The following is an 18,102-nucleotide window of genomic DNA, read 5'->3' as shown; positions in this document are numbered from 1 at the left end:
TCTTGAATACGCGATTAGTTTTATTGTTTTTGAGCAACCTAAATAAGTCTAGAACCACCCAAATACAGGTCCAAAGCCTCCTGGACCATAGGCATGGGACGGGTAGTGCACGCATAGGCCGAGACTTAGAATTGAATTAGAACGCTTTAGGTAAACAACTTCAATATAGTAATCAGGTAGCATGAGATGATAGTCTGTGCCCGCTGAATAATATGAGCAACTCTTATTTAAATGGAGTTGCGAAGTATTATTTATCTTGCACGGGGTGATCCTTTAGGCTAAAAAACTTAGGACCCTCCTCCTTTATATACTTGCTATTCACACTTAGTCATTTAATATAGATCATTATAGTCATATCCTTGTAGTCCTTAAGATTTGTACCAATTCTCATTGTGTTATAATGAACTTCTTCGACTTTTGTATTTCTTGTTTATCTGATCATCTAGCCTAATTACGTAATCCACATAGTCTTAAGTTCGGTCGGGACCCATAGTTATGGACCTCGAAGAGTGCCTAACACCTTCTCTTTGAGGTAATTTGAGCCCTTACCCGATCTTTGGTGGCGTTGACTGGTCAAACAGAGTTATTTGCGTAATAGGTTCCCTAACGCACCTCAAAACCGTTAGGTAGCGACTCTTCTCTTTTAAAACCCTTCCTTTAAAAGAGTTGTCCCACGTCGAGGCCCGCTTTCGAGAGAAAAAGGGGCGCGACAGCATGGCGACTCTGCTGGGGAATTACATTTAGGCTCTTACCATAATGAACTTGACTTATGTGGATTTTTTTTTTAATCGCCTCGATTTGTTAAAATTTTCTATGACATGCACATCCCTTCCCTTATTCACTTGTGTTTGATTAAATTTGCTATGGCATCCTTTCCCCTATTCTCCTTTGTGTGTTGTGACAGCTCTTCGTCTCTTTCCATCTTGTCTAAAACTGCTATATCATGCCTTTCCCATCCCCACTTCCTTACCTGCTTTATTACATTCCCGCATATATTTTTATGAACTAAACTAACTTCTTCCTTTTGTCTTTCTTCAATATTATTTCCATATTATTTATTGCTTTTACATATCATGCAAATACTTGACAACTTGTTATTATTTCTTCATAAAGCATGCTCCATATCATACTCCTTTCGTGCCAACTATCAACCTAACGGCACTTGATGAGTGTCCGCGCTCTTCCGAAAATTATCCTTTTAAATCGGAAAGGCTTATTTGCGGTAGACTAGTCGATCAGCGGTGCAATCGACGGTCCCGTGTCTTTCCCTCTCAAGTTGTCCACTTGGGAGTATCAGTCTAGATCATTCTAGAAACCCCACTCCAACTTGAAATGTACATGCATCATGCTAAACCTAGTACGGGTTGAAACATTATAAACGTAACAACCCGCTAAGATGAACCTTGTCCAAAGTCCGACGGGATTTCCACAATCTCAATGGACACTATCATATTATGTGCATTACTTGGAGAAAATACACCAACGTATTGATCATTATTGCATAAGTAGTCAAATCTGGAGGGGGAAAGGGCTAACCTTTGTTTGCTTGCAGAAAAATGAAGCATGAAGTCCCCAGGTTTGAATGGTCCAAAACATCCCACCATTGCTACTTGACTGGTGGAAAGACCTTGTACCTTGCGACAAGAATCATGTGAGAAGGGTATTGGGTGACCACCATCTTTTCTGAACATTCGACCAAATAGGGCATTTATTGAGGCCGCTACCATGTTCTGGGACGAGAAAATAGTTGTTTTTCGATTTGGCAATATAGAAATGACTCCCCTCCTAGAGGAAATAGGAGGCTTCGCCAAGTTACCATGGGATAGTCCGGGATTACTGGTACTAGAGAATCGCACTCCTCGCGATTTTCTAAAGATGCTGGGTTTTAAGAAAAATGACGAGCTGCTCTGTTTAAAGAAGTCATGCATCCCTTTTGAATTTCTTTATGAGAATTATGGGCATAGCAAGTCATATCATCTACATCATGAGGAACTTGCCATTACTTTCTTGGGTTGGACGCACCGCTGGGTTTATGTGTTCATCGTCTGCTTCTTGGGGTTGTTAATATTCCCAACAAAAAGGGGAAGGATTCATACTCGCTTAGCCATGGTCGCCAGGACTTTGATGGAGGGCATCGAAGGACAAACTTATACCATCATCCCTATGATCTTAGTTGAGATGTACCGCGCTCTAGATCGATGCAAGCAGTGAGTTGGACACTTTGAGGGTTGTAATTTGCTACTACAAGTCTGGCTGCTAGAACACTTGAAAGAGGAGAGTATCGTCAAGAACTTCTGCGACGGCCGTTGAATGACTACATAGCTTACCACCACCCAAAGAAAATGATGTTTATCCCAGACAGGTTTGCACAACATGGAAATGTTGTAAGTTGGGTACGTTTCTTCAGCAATCTCACGGAAGAACATATACATTGGATGTTTGAATATGTTTCCTAGCAGTGAGTTCATCATCAAGTCAAGAGGGACTACTCATCTGGTACTGATTGGGTTACGAAGCATCTATCCTTATGCTCCCATAAGGGTAATGAGGCAAGCAGGGAGAAAACAAGTCATACCTCAGGTTTCCAACATAGTCTAGTACAAGGCAGATTTCAAATGAGACGTCATTCCATTCAAGTTGGAGGCACAACATATGTGGAACCAAAAGGTCATTGTGGAAAAAGAAACCAGTGAGCCAGACAGGTATCACGCCGGTCATATGTACTACTATCTATCATGGTTGGAGGATGACATAGCAAGAGACGTCCAGTCGGGAGTCAATTTGACGGATATGGTCATAGATGAAGTAGCTGAAGCATAGGTTAAGTATAGAAGGCTACGCAAAAGGGTGTTCGAGTCTGAAGCTAAACATCTGGAACAGCACAAAGTGAATATAGAAGCGATAGAGGAATGGAAGGGTATTTCCACTAAGTCAACGAAAAGATTGGAATACTTGGAACAAGGATTGATGGAGCTCGAGGGAAAGATGAGAAAGGGACTCTCAGATTGTCAAGGCACGGATGGCAGTGAAGGAGGACATCTAGCAAAAGCCTACTTACTATTGGATATGCGCGATCTGGGAAACCTGATTGATGGGGTCCAAAGAGCTAAGCACAGAGAAGGTCCTTCAAGGACCAAGCAGACTAGGAAATGATGTTCTTTACAGCTTTCTAGCTTAGCTTTAGATTTCGATTGAAATAAGGCTAAATGCCATTAGTAATTTTTTATTATTGTCAATTTAGTAAAGGTTTGATTCATTTTTGGCATTAATGAAATGACGCAAATGTTGGCATCAATTTTTCTCCAAGTCTACGTGTCGCTTAGGCCTACCTCGGGCACAATGAGGTCCCCAAATTAGGACGCGGATTATTGCATGACTTTGTGAAACTTGTTTAATACCGTAAGCATTCTTTCAATATCCCTTACTAACTTGGTTACCTTTTTGCTTTTTCTTTCTTTTGATTATTCCCATTCCCCAAGGTTGGTTTGTGCATACTGGCATCATCAGCATATCACACTAGATCCAGAGGTCCTCCACCTCCTCCTCCACCAAACGATCCTAAAGGCAAAAACAAAGGAAAAGGGAAAATGGATTATTTGAGTGGTATCAGAAAAGACAACGCCGCCATGGCAGAAAACATTGAAACTTCAGATGGCCGAAGTACTCCGGCACAGAATGAGTTGGTCTTACATCTGGAATAGAAAATCCTAGAACTACAAGGCGAGCTTGAGCAGGTCCAAAATTTAGAAAACCTCTCCCTCACTTTCAGTGTCCCCGACATCAACCAGCAAAATCCGATTACCCAGAACCAAACACCACCGCAAAACGCACAAAACCAAAACCCACCACCCAATTCTCCTACGCCACACCAGTATCCCGCATCTCCCCAGAACCTTAACCTGCCACCAGTACCAACCCCTCAATAACAACACATCCAACTCAATACCCACAAACCACTACTTATCACACTCCCCATAATGTGCCATAACCTACTCTTGATCCCCAAAACTCAACCAATGACCACCCTTATACCCAAGTGTCGGGAATCCATCAAAGCAATCCGATATATGTGAAAACTTTACCCTACACCCCGCAGCAAACCCTATACATACCCGAATCGACTGAGAAGGACCTGCTCATTAAAAACATGGCGGAGGAACTCAAGAAGCTCACTGGTAGAGTTCAGAATGTTGAAGTCGGTAAAGGCGTTGAAGGTCTAAACTATGAGGACCTATGTATTCAGCCGGTTGTGGAACTACCGAAGGGTTACAAACCTCCCAAGTTCGAAATGTTCGACGGGACTAGTGATCCGAAAGTGCATCTGAGAACATACTGTGACAAACTTGTAGGAGTAGGCAAAAATAATTAAATCTGTATGAAGTTGTTCATGGGAAACCTCACAGGAGATACTTTGTCATGGTACATCAGTCAAGACCCGAAGAAGTGGGTTAGTTGGGTAAGCATGGCATCAGACTTCATGGACAGATTCAGATTCAACACAGAAAATGCGCCAGATGTTTTCTACATTCAAAATCTCAAGAAGAAGCCAATAGAAACCTTTCGCGAGTGTGCTACTCGTTGGAGATCAGAAGCTGCGAAAGTAAGGCCAGCACTTGAAGAAGAACAAATGAATAAGTTATTTGTCAGAGCTCAAGACCTGCAGTATTATGAATGGTTGATGGTTATTGAAATCACAAATTCTCCGACATCATCAAGTTAGGAGAAAGAATAGAAGAAGGGATTAAGAGTGGGATGGTAACCAACTTCGAGGCACTGCAGGCCACGAACAAAGCTTTACAATCAGGAGGTATTTCGAAAAAGAAAGAAGTAGGCGCCGTAATGGTAGCCCATGGTCCCAAGTCTCATCTTGCATACCAAATACCTCCACCCACATACCAACCCTCACACCCCAGATACCAATAACTTGCTACCACCTATCATGCCTATAATACTCAACCCGCATATTACCATTCTCCACCACCCGCTCGCCAAAACTACCAAAAACCACGACCAAATTTTAACCGAAGTCCACCTAGACAATACACCCCAATTGCCGAACCCATAGACCAATTGTACGAGAGGCTGAAGGCTGCTGGTTACGTCGCTCACATTCCTATCATTACTATGGATAATTCTTCCCAGTGGATCAACCCCAACAAGACATGTTCCTATCATTCAGGCATGAAGGGTCATACCATTGATGAGTGCCGCACATTGAAAGATAAAATTTAGACATTGATCGACACTAAGGTCATACAGGAAAAGGAAGTTGCACCAGATGTTTGTAACAATCCTCTACCGGATCATAGAGGTGAGGGAGTGAATGTGATAGAGACAGATGAAGAATGGGACTCGGAGGGGTCAATAGGACTCATTTGAGAGGGAGATGCTCCTAAAACAACTCCAGTCACCCTCATGCCGGTTGTGGTCCAAACCCAGGCGCCATTTGAAGTTGAGGTATCTACACCCTTTACCGTGATGGTAGCACCCACATCGTCCTACCAGTCTGATGCCATCCCATGGGACTATGTTGCAGAATCAAAGAGAAAAGGAAAAGCAAAAATAGAGGAAACAGGGGAAGCACAAGGTATGACTAGAACTGGCCGAGTTTACACCCCTGAGAATCTGGGAGGAACAAGCAAGGAAGCCGCATCTAAGCCGCCAATTGTCGAGACTAGCAATGATGATCTTTGGAGGAAGGTGCAAGCAATAGAGTACTCTATTGTTGACCACTTAAACAAAACTCCTGCTCAGATATCCATATTGTCACTGCTATAAAACTCAGACACACGCAGGAATGCTTTGATGAAGGTGTTGAGTGAAGCTTATGTACCCACCAACATCACTAGTGGGGAGATGGCTAACATGGTCGGACAGGTATTGGGAAGTCATATAATCACCTTTCATGAAGATGAATTACCACCAGAAGAATTGAGTCACAACAGGGCACTACACATTACAGTGCGATTTGAGGATAAGTTCATCGCCAGGGTTCTGATAGACGGGGGTTCAAGTCTCAACATATGCCCACTGACTACTCTGAAAAGATTAGGTAAAGGCCTGCACGAGATACAGATGGGAAGCATGAATGTGAAAGCATTTGATGGATCTTATAGAGCTACCATTGGAGAGATCAACCTCGGTCTACAGATGGGCCCGACTTGGTTTGATGTCGAGTTTCAGGTGCTGGATATATCTGCTACTTACAACCTATTATTGGGACGACCATGGATACATGCTGCTGGTGAAGTGGCTTCAACCCTGCATCAGGCTGTGAAATTTGAGTGGAATCATCAGGAGGTAATCATTCATGGAGATAGAAGTAACCCCATCTACACCAATTAGACTGTTCCAGTCATCGAAAACAAAAAGAAGTTGGGTGGAGAAACATACTATCGCAGTGAGCGAGTCAACGCAATTGAAAAGGACCGATGGTGGAGCAACAATATAAAAAGCATACTGCTATGGATAGGGTATGAACCCGGCAAGGGTCTCGGCAAAAATCTCCAAGGGATCACCAAACCCGTATAACCACAACGTCATGGCACGACTTTTAGACTCGGGTATGAATACACATAGCGGGAGTTCCAGGATTGGTCACCACCATGGCGTGGTCCTTATTATCCACTGAAACAACCAGTACCATGTCTACACCAAACATTTCATCAAGATGACATGATGTGGGGATCCGAGGAAGACGAAGTTTTAGCGGGCATGAGGAAGTTGTTTCTAGGCGAAGAGGATATAGACTGCAGTGCAATAGTTGAGGAGGAGTAGTAGGAGGAGGAAGACCTTACTATTTAGACCATGGAGAAAGGAGTTGTTCTCAAGAACTGGACTGCTGCACCATCCCGAGCCCGTCGAATTCCTGGGTAGCCTGGCAAATTAGCATGAATTACTTTAAATTTTGAGCATTTAAGACATTTTTTAGTATTTTGTTTTGAAATAATATCTCGAGACATCGAGTCGTATTTGTTGACGTTTTAAGATTTTATTAATGCATTACTGCTTTTCGTATTTATTATTATTCTTTATATTTTCTTTTTCAGCATTATTGTTACTTATCCCGATGAACCTACGACTGTGACATGTAATGAGACAACGCGACATACGGATAGTGATTCAGAGGATCTAGAAGATGATATAATACATGAGGAAATCATGAAAGAAATAGAAAACTTTGAAAACAAGCCAACGTCTAATTTGGAGGAAACTGAGGTCGTTAACTTAGGGGATTCCGAAACGGTCAAGGAAACACATATAAGCATTCATCTATCACCATCAAAGAAGGAAGAGTACATCAGATTCCTAAAAGAATATAAAGATATCTTTGCATGGTCCTACGACGATATGACTGGTTTGAGCACATCTATAGTGGCTCACAAGCTACCCATTAATCCCATGTGTCCACCGGTAAAGTAGAAGCTCAGAAAGTTCAAACTGGATATGAGTTTGAAGATAAAAGAAGAGGTCACCAAGCAAATTAAAGCCAAGGTTCTCCGAGTGGTCGAATATCCGACTTGGTTGGCCAACATTGAGTTTCAAAGAAAGATGGGAAAGTTAGAGTATGTGCTGACTATCGAGATCTGAACAGAGCAAGTCCCAAAGATGATTTTCCACTGCCCAACATACACATACTGATTGACAACTGTGCCAAGCATGTGCTCCAATCCTTTGTGGATTGCTTCGCAGGATACCATCAGATCTGGATGGACGAAGAGGATGCCGAAGAGACAGCCTTCATTACACCATGGGGGATATAGTGTTACAAAATGATGTCGTTTGGTCTGAAGAACGCTGGGGCCACCTACATGAGAGCCATAACAACCATCTTTCATGACATGATACACAAAGAAATATAGATGTATGTTGATAACGTTATCATCAAATCTAAAAGGAATTCGAGTCATATAGCAGACTTGAAAAAGTTTTTTGACCGGCTTCGAAAATACAATTTGAAGGTGAATCCTGCAAAATGTGACTTCGGAGTCCTTGCGGGAAAATTGTTAGGATTCATCATCAGTCACCGAGGGATTGAGTTGGACCCATCAAAGGTCAAAGCTATCCAAGACCTACCACCTCCGAAGAATAAGAAAGATGTGATGAGCTTTTTAGGGCGTCTCAATTACATTAGCCGCTTCATAGCACAGTCAACTGTGATATGTGAGTCAATCTTCAACATGCTGAGGAAAGATTCTACAATAAGTTGGACTGAAGAATGCTAGAAAGCCTTCGACAAAATCAAGGAGTATTTATCTAAACTACCTGTTCTGTTCCCACCAAAACTAGGAAGGCCTCTGCTGATTTATTTGTCCGTATTGGAGGGAGCTTTTGATTGTGTTTTGGGACAACATGCTGAAACTAGAAGAAAGGAGCAGGCGATATATTATCTGAGCAAGAAATTCACGCCTTACGAAGCCCGGTATTCTTTGCTGGAACACACTTGCTGTGCTTTGACGTGGATAGCTCAGAAGTTGAGGCATTATTTCTGTGCATACACTACATATCTCATATCAAGGATGGATCCGCTAAAGTACATCTTCCAGAAACCCATGCCTACGGGGAAGTTAGCAAAATGGCAAATATTGTTGAGCGAATTCAACATCGTCTATATAACTCAGAAGGCAGTCAAAAGGCAAGCATTGACAGATCATCTGGCAGAAAATCCCGTAGATGGAGAATACGAACCATTGAAAATATATTTTTCCGATGAGGAGGTGTCATTTGTAGGAAAAGATATCACCAAGGCATATGATGGTTGGAGAATGCTCTTCGACGGAGCAACAAACTTCAAAGGAGTGGGTATTAGGGCTGTCTTAGTATCAGAAACCGGCCAACACTATCCGGTATTCGCAAAACTCAGGTTTTCATGCACCAATAATATGGCAGAATATGAGGCTTGAATTTTGGGGCTTAGGTTGGCCATTGACATGAATGTTCAGGAGCTGCTGGTAATCGGAGATTCAGATCTTTTGGTGCACCAGGTTCTAGGGGAATGTGCTACGAAGAACACTAAAATATTGCCATATTTACACTACGTACACCAGCTGATCAAGAGGTTCACAAAGATAGAATTCAAACATGTTCTGAGGATTCAAAATGAGTTTGCAGATGCGTTATCTACTTTGTCTTCCATGATACAGCACCCGGACAAGAATTTCATCGATCCTATCCCAATAGGGATTCAGAAACAACTTGCTTATTGTGCTCATGTTGAAGAAGAGATTGACGGAAATCCATGGTTCCACGACATCAAGAAATACCTGGAAAAGAGAGAATACCCAGAGACTGCTACCCATACTCAGAAGCGCATGCTTCGCAGATTTGCCAACCATTTCTTTCAAAGCGGGGGAATTCAATATAGAAGGACTCCCGACCTGGGGTTACTACGGTGTGTCGATGCCTAGGAGGCATCCAGATTACTCGAGGAAATATATGCCGGAACTTGCAGACCGCACATGAATGGTTTTATCTTAGCCAAGAAGATACTAAGACCAGGGTATTTCTGGATGAATATGGAGACAGACTGCATCAAGTATATTCAGAAGTGTCTCCAATGCCAGATACATGCTGACATGATACGATTACCACCCAATGAACTCAATGCAACAAGTTCACCCGGCCTTTCTTCGCTTAGGGTATAGATGTCATCGGCCCAATCGAGCCTGCTGCTTCAAATGGGAATAGGTTCATTTTGGTGGCCATAGACTACTTCACAAAATGGGTTGAAGCTGTGTCTTATAAAGTGGTAACTAAGAAGGTTGTAGCGGATTTTGTTCGGGACCGCATTGTTTGTCGATTCGGAGTACCAGAGTCAATTATTACCGACAACACCGCCAATTTAAATAGCGATTGATGAAATCCATGTGTGAAACATTCAAGATCAAGCATAGGAATTCCACAGCATATAGGCCACAAATAAACGAAGTCATAGAAGCCGCCAACAAGAACATCAAGAAGATATTGAGGAAAATGGTGGGTAATTATAAAAAATGGCACGAGAAGCTGCCATTTGCTTTGCTTGGATATCGTACCACAGTTCGCACATCAACTGGGGCAACTCCCTACCTATTGGTTTATGGTACTGAAATTGTTATTCCTGTCGAAGTAGAAGTCACCTCTCTAATAATTATACAAGAAGCTGAGCCCAGCGATGCATAATGGATATGAAGTCGCTATAAACAACTAGATCTCATTGATGGAAAAGAATGAATGTAGTATGCCATGGTCAACTATACCAGAACAGAATGGAAAGAGCTTTCAATAAAAGGGTCAGGCCAAGGCAATTCACACCGGGGCAATTGGTGCTAAAGCAAATCTTCCCGCATCAGGATAAAGCCAAGGGGAAGTTCTCGCCCAAATAGCAAGGTCCCTACATGGTTCATCGAGTACTAACATGAGGAGCACTTATACTTGCAGAAATGGACGGAGATATTTGGCTGAGACCTATCAATTCAGACGCGGTCAAGAGATACTATGTTTAAGAGTGTTTGTATTTTTCATTTGATGTAACTGAACTATGCTTGACCTGATTCCCGTTTAAGAGGGGATGCGTAGGCAGCCCTGTGGGTTCGGTCACATCCTAATAAAATCTTCATTTCCCCCATGATCAGAAGCTGGGGCAAGATTTCGAGTTTGTCCGACTTCATCACGTATAGAACAACCAAGGAATGTGTTGCCGGAAGTATGCATTTAAACTGGGGTACCCTCAAAATTCTAAAGCAAAGAGGTTGCAATGTCTTTAAATGTGTCGCAGTCACCGGTTCATCTAAATTATTTGATCTCATGCATTATCATATTTCAAAACAACTACACTTTTGCAAATAACCTTATCAAGTGCATACATGCTTTTCGAAAACTTTGTTTCTATGGCAGCCAGATGTTACTCAGGGTAATTCAAGCAGGACCTCAAGACAAGAGTAAAGGCGAAGCAAGGAATTAAGAGCACGAACCAACCGTTCCCCCACAAACTCACAATTTTTCTTTGGATGCAGGCATAATAAACACAACAAGAATATTTGCAAATAGATACACGCAACAAAATCACTATCTTCATAATAACAAAGTTACCTAACGCAAACACATCAAGCTAAGAAATACTTCATTCTCTCACAGCTATCCACTGCCTTTCATCGCATAAGGCTAAGCACTGCCTTTCTTTACATGAGACTAAGCATTGTCTTCATTTCTTGCATGAGGCTAAGCATTGCCTCTATAATTGCATAAGGCTAAGCACTGCCGCATGAGACTAAGCATTGTCTCCATTTCTTGCATGAGGCTAAGTATTGCCTCCGTAATAGCATAAGGCTAAGAACTGCCTTTCATCGCATAAGGCTAAGCACTGCCTTTCTTTGCATGAGACTAAGCATTGTCTCCATTTCTTGCATGAGGCTAAGCATTGCCTCCGTAATTGCATAAGGCTAAGCACTGCCTTTCTTTGCATGAGACTAAGCATTGTCTTTATTTCTTGCATGAGGCTAAGCATTGCCTCCGTAGTAGCATAAGGCTAAGCACTGCCTTTCATCGCATAAGGCTAGGCACTGCCTTTCTTTGCATGAGACTAAGCATTGTCTCCATTTCTTGTATGAGGCTAAGCATTGCCTCCGTAATTGCATAAGGCTAAGCACTGCCTTTCTTTGCATGAGACTAAGCATTGTCTCCATTTCCTGCATGAGGCTAAGCATTGCCTCCGTAACTACATAAGGCTAAGCATTGCCTTTTCTTTGCATGAGACTAAGCACTATCTCCCCTCCTTTGCATGAGACTAAGCATTGTCTCTATTCTTTGCATGAGGCTAAGCATTGACTTTCCTTGTCAAATACTAAGCATTGTCTCATTTCCTTACATGAGACTAAACACTGTCTCCGCTACACTACATAAGGCTAAGCACTACCCCCCTTTATTCGTATAGGGCTAAGCACTGCCCCCATCTCATATAAGACTAAGCCTTGTCTTGTCTCGTCCTCGCATACAACTAATCATCATATCTTTGCATTTCGTAGGCTGAAATATAGCCATTTTTGTCCGAAGGTGTCATAGTCCGAAGGCACCATCCTCATAGCTGGGAGACACCATTCCATGGCCTGAGGATCTCTCGAAACTGCACATCATTATTCAAAGGCGTCATAGTCCAGGTGTATCATCCTCATGGCCCGAGGACACCATTTCATGGCCTGCAAATCCTTTATCATGCGCTTCATGGCCTAGGACGTCATGGTCTAAGAACATCATCCTCATCGTCCAAAGACAACCTTCATGATCCAAAGGGTATTTGCATCATGTTTAAATTGTCGCAATGACCCATATATGTTCGCATGCACTGTGTTTTAAGTTTTGCAAGTAATTAGGGAGATAACTGTTCTACAACGGGGAGCAATCTTCACTCTAGTTTCTGTTCACAACGTTCAGATCCTTTGACCACCTCGAAACATAACCGACTACCCAAAAGAATCTTTTCGAAACATACGAACATTCTTGTAACAACTTCATCGATTTTGTTCGCCATTGGATCCAGGACTACACACGGCCTGATTCCCGTAACACTAGGGATATGTAGGCAACTCAGGAACCAGGGTTCGACCCCCATTTATTTTTTTCAAATCACATCATTCCCCACTTAATTCGGCCAAAATTGGTCATCATTTTCTTTACCCGACAACTCTTTCATCATTCCCAGGTAAAGAGGGGTAGCTGTTGATACCCAATTTGCCCTCATATTTTTTCAAATAGTATATATATTCTCAAAATGTCATTATGCATCATTACTCAATTTACAAGATTTATAAAGATATTTTTATAATTTGTTTCATGATTATTAGGGCTTTAAAATTAATTTTCTTGTATTTAAATTATCTAAATAATTATTATTTATCCCTTAAATTATTTTATGATGACTTAATCATCCAAATTACTATTTTTGCATCCACATATATGTTTCATAATATTTTACTTCATTTCATATAATTACATTTGTATTTGTGTTTGAGCTATTTACACAATTTTGCAAAAATGATCGATATTCTACAAATAATTGCATTTACTAAATTATTTATGCCAAAATAGCATTTTTATATTTTAATAATATTGAGTTATTATTTTAATAGTTTTACAGCATAAATATTATTTTTTATCATTTATTAAACGTTTTAATAATTTATTTTATTAATTTTAAAAGGGTTTCAAGAGCTGGCCCAAAATAGGCTAATTTTTGGACCAAATTTGGCCCAAACCATTAGCCCAACACCCCAATAACCCTCTTGCCCAATACCAGATGACCTTTTTAGCCCAACCCGGTCGTGACCCATCTTATAACCCGCCTCATCTCCCTTTTAATCTTGGTTGTTGACCTAAGAGATCAACGGCCCACAAACCATCCCTTTCTTTTATCCACCAAACCCTTAACCCTAAAGACCACTCTCTCATTCTGCCGCCCCCAGAACCTCTCAAACCTTCCTCCTCACAAACCATAGCAACCGCCTTCCACAATCTTCTTCCAAATCCGATCAATCATGGATTCTTCCTACGATTATCTTACCTTTTATGGATCATCTCATCATTTCTTATAAGACTATGGTGTTACATAGTACTTGCCTCAATTTTGGCAAGTACCAATCCCCAAATTGGGTGCCACCGCCTTCAGCCTTTGAGATTTAGATATTATTTCGTCTATATGCACTCGCTACTAGGCTATATGGTCTGATTCAGTGAGATTTTCAACCATCTATGCTTTCCTTTTGAACTAGAGTTTACCGGATTTTCTCCCTAAACTGATTCTAATTGATTTTGCATGCTATATTTTCCTTATTTGTGTTTAATCTAATGTCTTTCCTTGCTGGGAACTTAATTCTGATGCTATATAAACCCCTTTCCCAATTCTCTTTTGAACGGACTGGAATCACTGAAGAACCACTGTTATTCTCTCATACTCTCACTCACTCGATACTATTCTGAATCTATTGCTCTTGGCCGGCTGAAAGCCAAGGCCGTCGGAATCCTCTCTAACGACCTCCCTAGTGCGAGCACTGCTCGGGGCCCATTTGAGGCTCTTGTGAACAATGACGCACTAGGATTTGGGTCTATTAGTTGTTCTCTTTGCTGGTGATATTCGAGCTATTTCTGACACCTAGCCTTTATCTCATTTTTGTTTGTTGAATTTGCAACTGGTTAGTGCTCTTGACTTTAGCAATCATATTCCCCTTTTCTACTTATGTTCATGTTCTATATACTAATATTTGAACTTCCGTGAGCCAGCATGATTTGGATACTGTGTTACCTTTGTATGCAATTCCATTCGTCTTAATGTTATTCTGCAATTCTAGTATTTTTTAGCTTCAAAATCTGTTTAAGTCCTAAATTTTCAGAATATGTTCATTATGTGTGGTTAACTAGTTTGATCCCTGACCTCCTTGGGTTCATTATGTTTATGTTAAACTTGATTGCTGCATTTATTGCCTGTTATGAGTTGATCTTCATGCCCTGCTTTGGATTTTTTGTCCTAAAACCTCTTAGGAAAATTGATTTTTAAATAATTCTTGTATAACTTTCTACTTGCTAATCTGCTTAGAGTTAATTCATGACCATGCCAACCTTAAACTCTCATGTTTAATTCCATTACTATAAGAACTCTTGTTTGACAGATTTTTGCAATCAAACTTTACTTATTCTGAAAGTCTATCTCTGTGATGCTACCCCTTTAAATATGTTCGTTACTACTCATTCTATGTGTTTGCTAAAGCCCTTTGTAGGTGCTCATGTGTTCTTCCACCTATTAGAAATCACTTTTAGTATGGTTACTTAGAAATCTTGCTACTAAGAATCCATGTGTATGTATCCTTGCCCAGACTGTAAGTCACCGGAATGACTGGTTATATTTATGTTCCTATGTTCCTGTTGTTTGTTAATGGGTAAGCGAGACAATTGTCTCAATGTTTGGGCCTAGTTTGTTGGGCCATGCTGTTGTTGGACCTGAGCACCGAATTCAACCGTGCTTTAATCATCCTTAAGTACTGGAAATTGGACATGTTGGTTTATACGAAGATTGGGGCTAGTGAAGGCCCAGAAGCATCACTGGGTTATTTTGTATTTGTGTTGGGCCTGTAATTGCTCTATTGGGCACATAATTATTTTACTTGTGCTTGTAATTATTCTATTTGGGTCTGTAATAATTTGTAAGAATAAAACAGATGGGGAAATTAGTAAAACGAGGGATAGGGTACTTCAATTCTCACATAAATGGGTAGAAAACGTGCCTATAGGATTTATATGGTCTATTTGCTATTACATGCTTTAGTTTTATGCGTAGAAAGCCTGCCGATAGGAGTCACGTGCACACATATCACTTAACTTGCCAACGCATACTATTTCAAGTATTTGTCGTACCTATTTCTTCTATTGTGTTTTTCTTAGATAGCATGTCTATAGGGCGTAGCAATGCAATATTCTACTTATTTAGGTGTCACGCTTATAGGACTTCGAATGACTAGTCTATCAATTACCTCAATTATCATTGTACTGCTCATCTAGATACCATGCCTATAGGTTTAATAATCAATTAGCTGCCCATAGCATTTGTACTGCCTCATTTAGACAACATGCTTATAGGGATAAAACTATATAGAGTCAATTGCCAACTATAGATATCATGCTCTTAGGACATTGTCACCTGTCTAAGAAACTCGTCTATAAAATCGGCGCTGGTAATTCATGATTCTGGGGTCTTTCCCTGCTTTTTGCGCAAACAATCTAGAAATCATGCCTATAGGTTTGTAACCTGCAAATCTGTTGCCTGCGTATTGCTAAAATCAGAATCACTTAGAAACCATGCCTATAGGACTTATAATGATTTAATCTGTATGTTAGCCTAAATGCAGCATTGCATGTTTGATATTGGAATCATATAGAGATCATGCCTATAGAACCAAAAGATTCTGAGTCTCAAGTTCGAAACGTTCTATTGCTTAATCTGAAAATCAGTCGGTGTGCTTCTCCGTTTATGTGTGGAGGCTAACATGAGCCACTCTCTGCTATTATGTGCAGTCCTCTTTCTTCTTGAATGCGCGATTAGTTTTATTATTTTTGAGCAGCCTAAATAAGTCTAGAACCACCCAAATAGAGGTCCAAAGCCTCCTGGACCATAGGCATGGGACGGGTAGTGCACGCATAGGCCAAGACTTAGAATTGAATTAGAACGCTTTAGGTAAACAACTTCAACATAGTAATCGGGTAGCAGGAGATGATAGTCTGTGCCTGCTGAATAATATGAGCAACTCCTATTTAAATGGAGTTGCGAAGTATTATTTATGTTGCACGGGGTGATCCTTTAGACTTAGAATTGAATTAGAACGCTTTAGGTAAACAACTTCAACATAGTAATCGGGTAGCAGGAGATGATAGTCTGTGCCCGCTGAATAATATGAGCAACTCATATTTAAATGGAGTTGCGAAGTATTATTTATGTTGCACGGGGTGATCCTTTAGGCTAAAAAACTTAGGACCCCCCTACTTTATATACTTGCTATTCACACTTAGTCATTTAATATAGATCATTGTAGTCGTATCCTTGTAGTCCTTAAGATTTGTACCAATTCTCATTGTGTTATAATGAACTTCTTCAACTTTTATATTTCTTGTTTATCTGATCACCTAGCCTAATTACGTAATCCATATAGTCTTAAGTTCGGTCGGGACCCACAGTTGTGGACCTCGAAGAGTGCCTAACACCTTCTCTTTGAGATAATTTGAGCCCTTACCCGATCTTTGGTGGCGTTGACTAGTCAAACAGAGTTATTTGCATAATAGGTGCCCTAACGCACCTCAAAACCGTTAGGTGGCAACTTTTCTCTTTTAAAACCCTTCCTTTAAAAGAGTTGTCCCACGTCGAGGCCCGCTTTCGAGAGAAAAAGGGGCGCGACAGTCCGTTTGTCTGTGGATGAAATATTGTACTCAACTCAACACGCGTGCCTAACTCACGCTGTACAGCCCTCCAGAAGTGCGAGGTGAACTGCGTACCTCGATCTGAAATAATAGACACGGGCACACCATGAAGGCGGACAATCTCTCGGATGTAAATCTCCGCTAACCGCTCTGAAGAATAGGTAACTGCTACTGGAATGAAATATGCTGGCTTGGTCAACTTGTCCACATTAACCCATACTGCGTCAAACTTTCTCTGAGTTCGTGGAAGCCCAACAACAAAATCCATAGTGATACGCTCCCACTTCCACTTAGGAATTTCTACCTTCTGAAGCAGACCACCAGGTCTCTGATGCTCGTACTTGAATTGCTGACAATTTAAACACCGAGATACATATGCAACTATATCCTTCTTCATTCTCCTCCACCAATAATGTTGCCGCAAATCTTGATACATTTTGGCGGCACCCGGATGAATAGAATACCGGGAACTGTGGGCCTCTTCAAGAATTAATTCACGAAGCCCATCCACATTAGGCACACAAATACGGCACTACATCCGTAGAACTCCATCATCCCCTACAGCAACCTGTTTGGCACCCCCGTGTCTCACCATGTCCTTAAGGACAAGCAAATGAGGATCATCATACTGTCTCTCTCTGATATGCTTATACAAGGAAGACCGAGTGACTGTGCAATCTAGAATCCGACTGGACTCTGAAACATCTAACCTCACGAACTGATTGGCCAACGTCTGAACATCTAAAGCTAACGACCTCTAACCAACCGGAATATACGCAAGGTTACCATACTCACAACCTTTCTACTCAAAGCATCGGCCACCACATTGGCCTTTCCGGGGTGATACAAAATGGTGATATCATAGTCTTTCAACAGCTCCAACCATCTTCTCTGCCTCAAATTGAGATCTTTTTGTTTGAACTGATACTGTAGACTACGATGATCAGTGAATACCTCACACGAAACACCTTAAAGGTAGTGCCTCCAAATCTTCAGCGCATGAACAATGGCTGTCAATTCTAAGTCATGAACAGGATAATTCTTCTCATGAACTTTCAACTGTCGCGACGCATATGCAATCACCCTGCCATCTTGCATTAAAAATGCACCAAGCCCAATGCGAGATGCATCACAATATACCGTATAAGATCCTGAACCTGTGGGCAATAC

At 41.2% G+C, this 18,102-nt stretch overlaps 2 protein-coding genes across 2 annotated transcripts; both read left to right on the top strand.

Moving 5' to 3' along the window:
* Positions 1–4,147: 4,147 nt before the first annotated feature.
* LOC138906206 (uncharacterized) lies at positions 4,148–4,720 on the top strand. Its single transcript, XM_070194736.1, has 2 exons — positions 4,148–4,304; positions 4,404–4,720. Exons 1-2 carry the CDS (start codon positions 4,148–4,150, stop codon positions 4,718–4,720), a joined length of 474 nt encoding a protein of 157 aa, XP_070050837.1.
* Positions 4,721–7,862: 3,142 nt separating this feature from the next.
* Positions 7,863–10,161, top strand: LOC138906205 (uncharacterized). Its single transcript, XM_070194735.1, has 6 exons — positions 7,863–8,163; positions 8,467–8,846; positions 8,943–9,391; positions 9,478–9,535; positions 9,638–9,748; positions 9,883–10,161. The coding sequence occupies exons 1-6, from the start codon at positions 7,863–7,865 to the stop codon at positions 10,159–10,161; spliced, it is 1,578 nt and encodes a 525-aa protein (XP_070050836.1).
* The last annotated feature ends 7,941 nt before the right edge of the window (positions 10,162–18,102 follow it).

This window comes from Nicotiana tomentosiformis, chromosome 2, assembly GCF_000390325.3.
Source record: "Nicotiana tomentosiformis chromosome 2, ASM39032v3, whole genome shotgun sequence".
Classification (NCBI taxonomy): Eukaryota; Viridiplantae; Streptophyta; class Magnoliopsida; order Solanales; family Solanaceae; genus Nicotiana; species Nicotiana tomentosiformis.
This window is presented reverse-complemented; position numbering and strand designations above follow the sequence as displayed.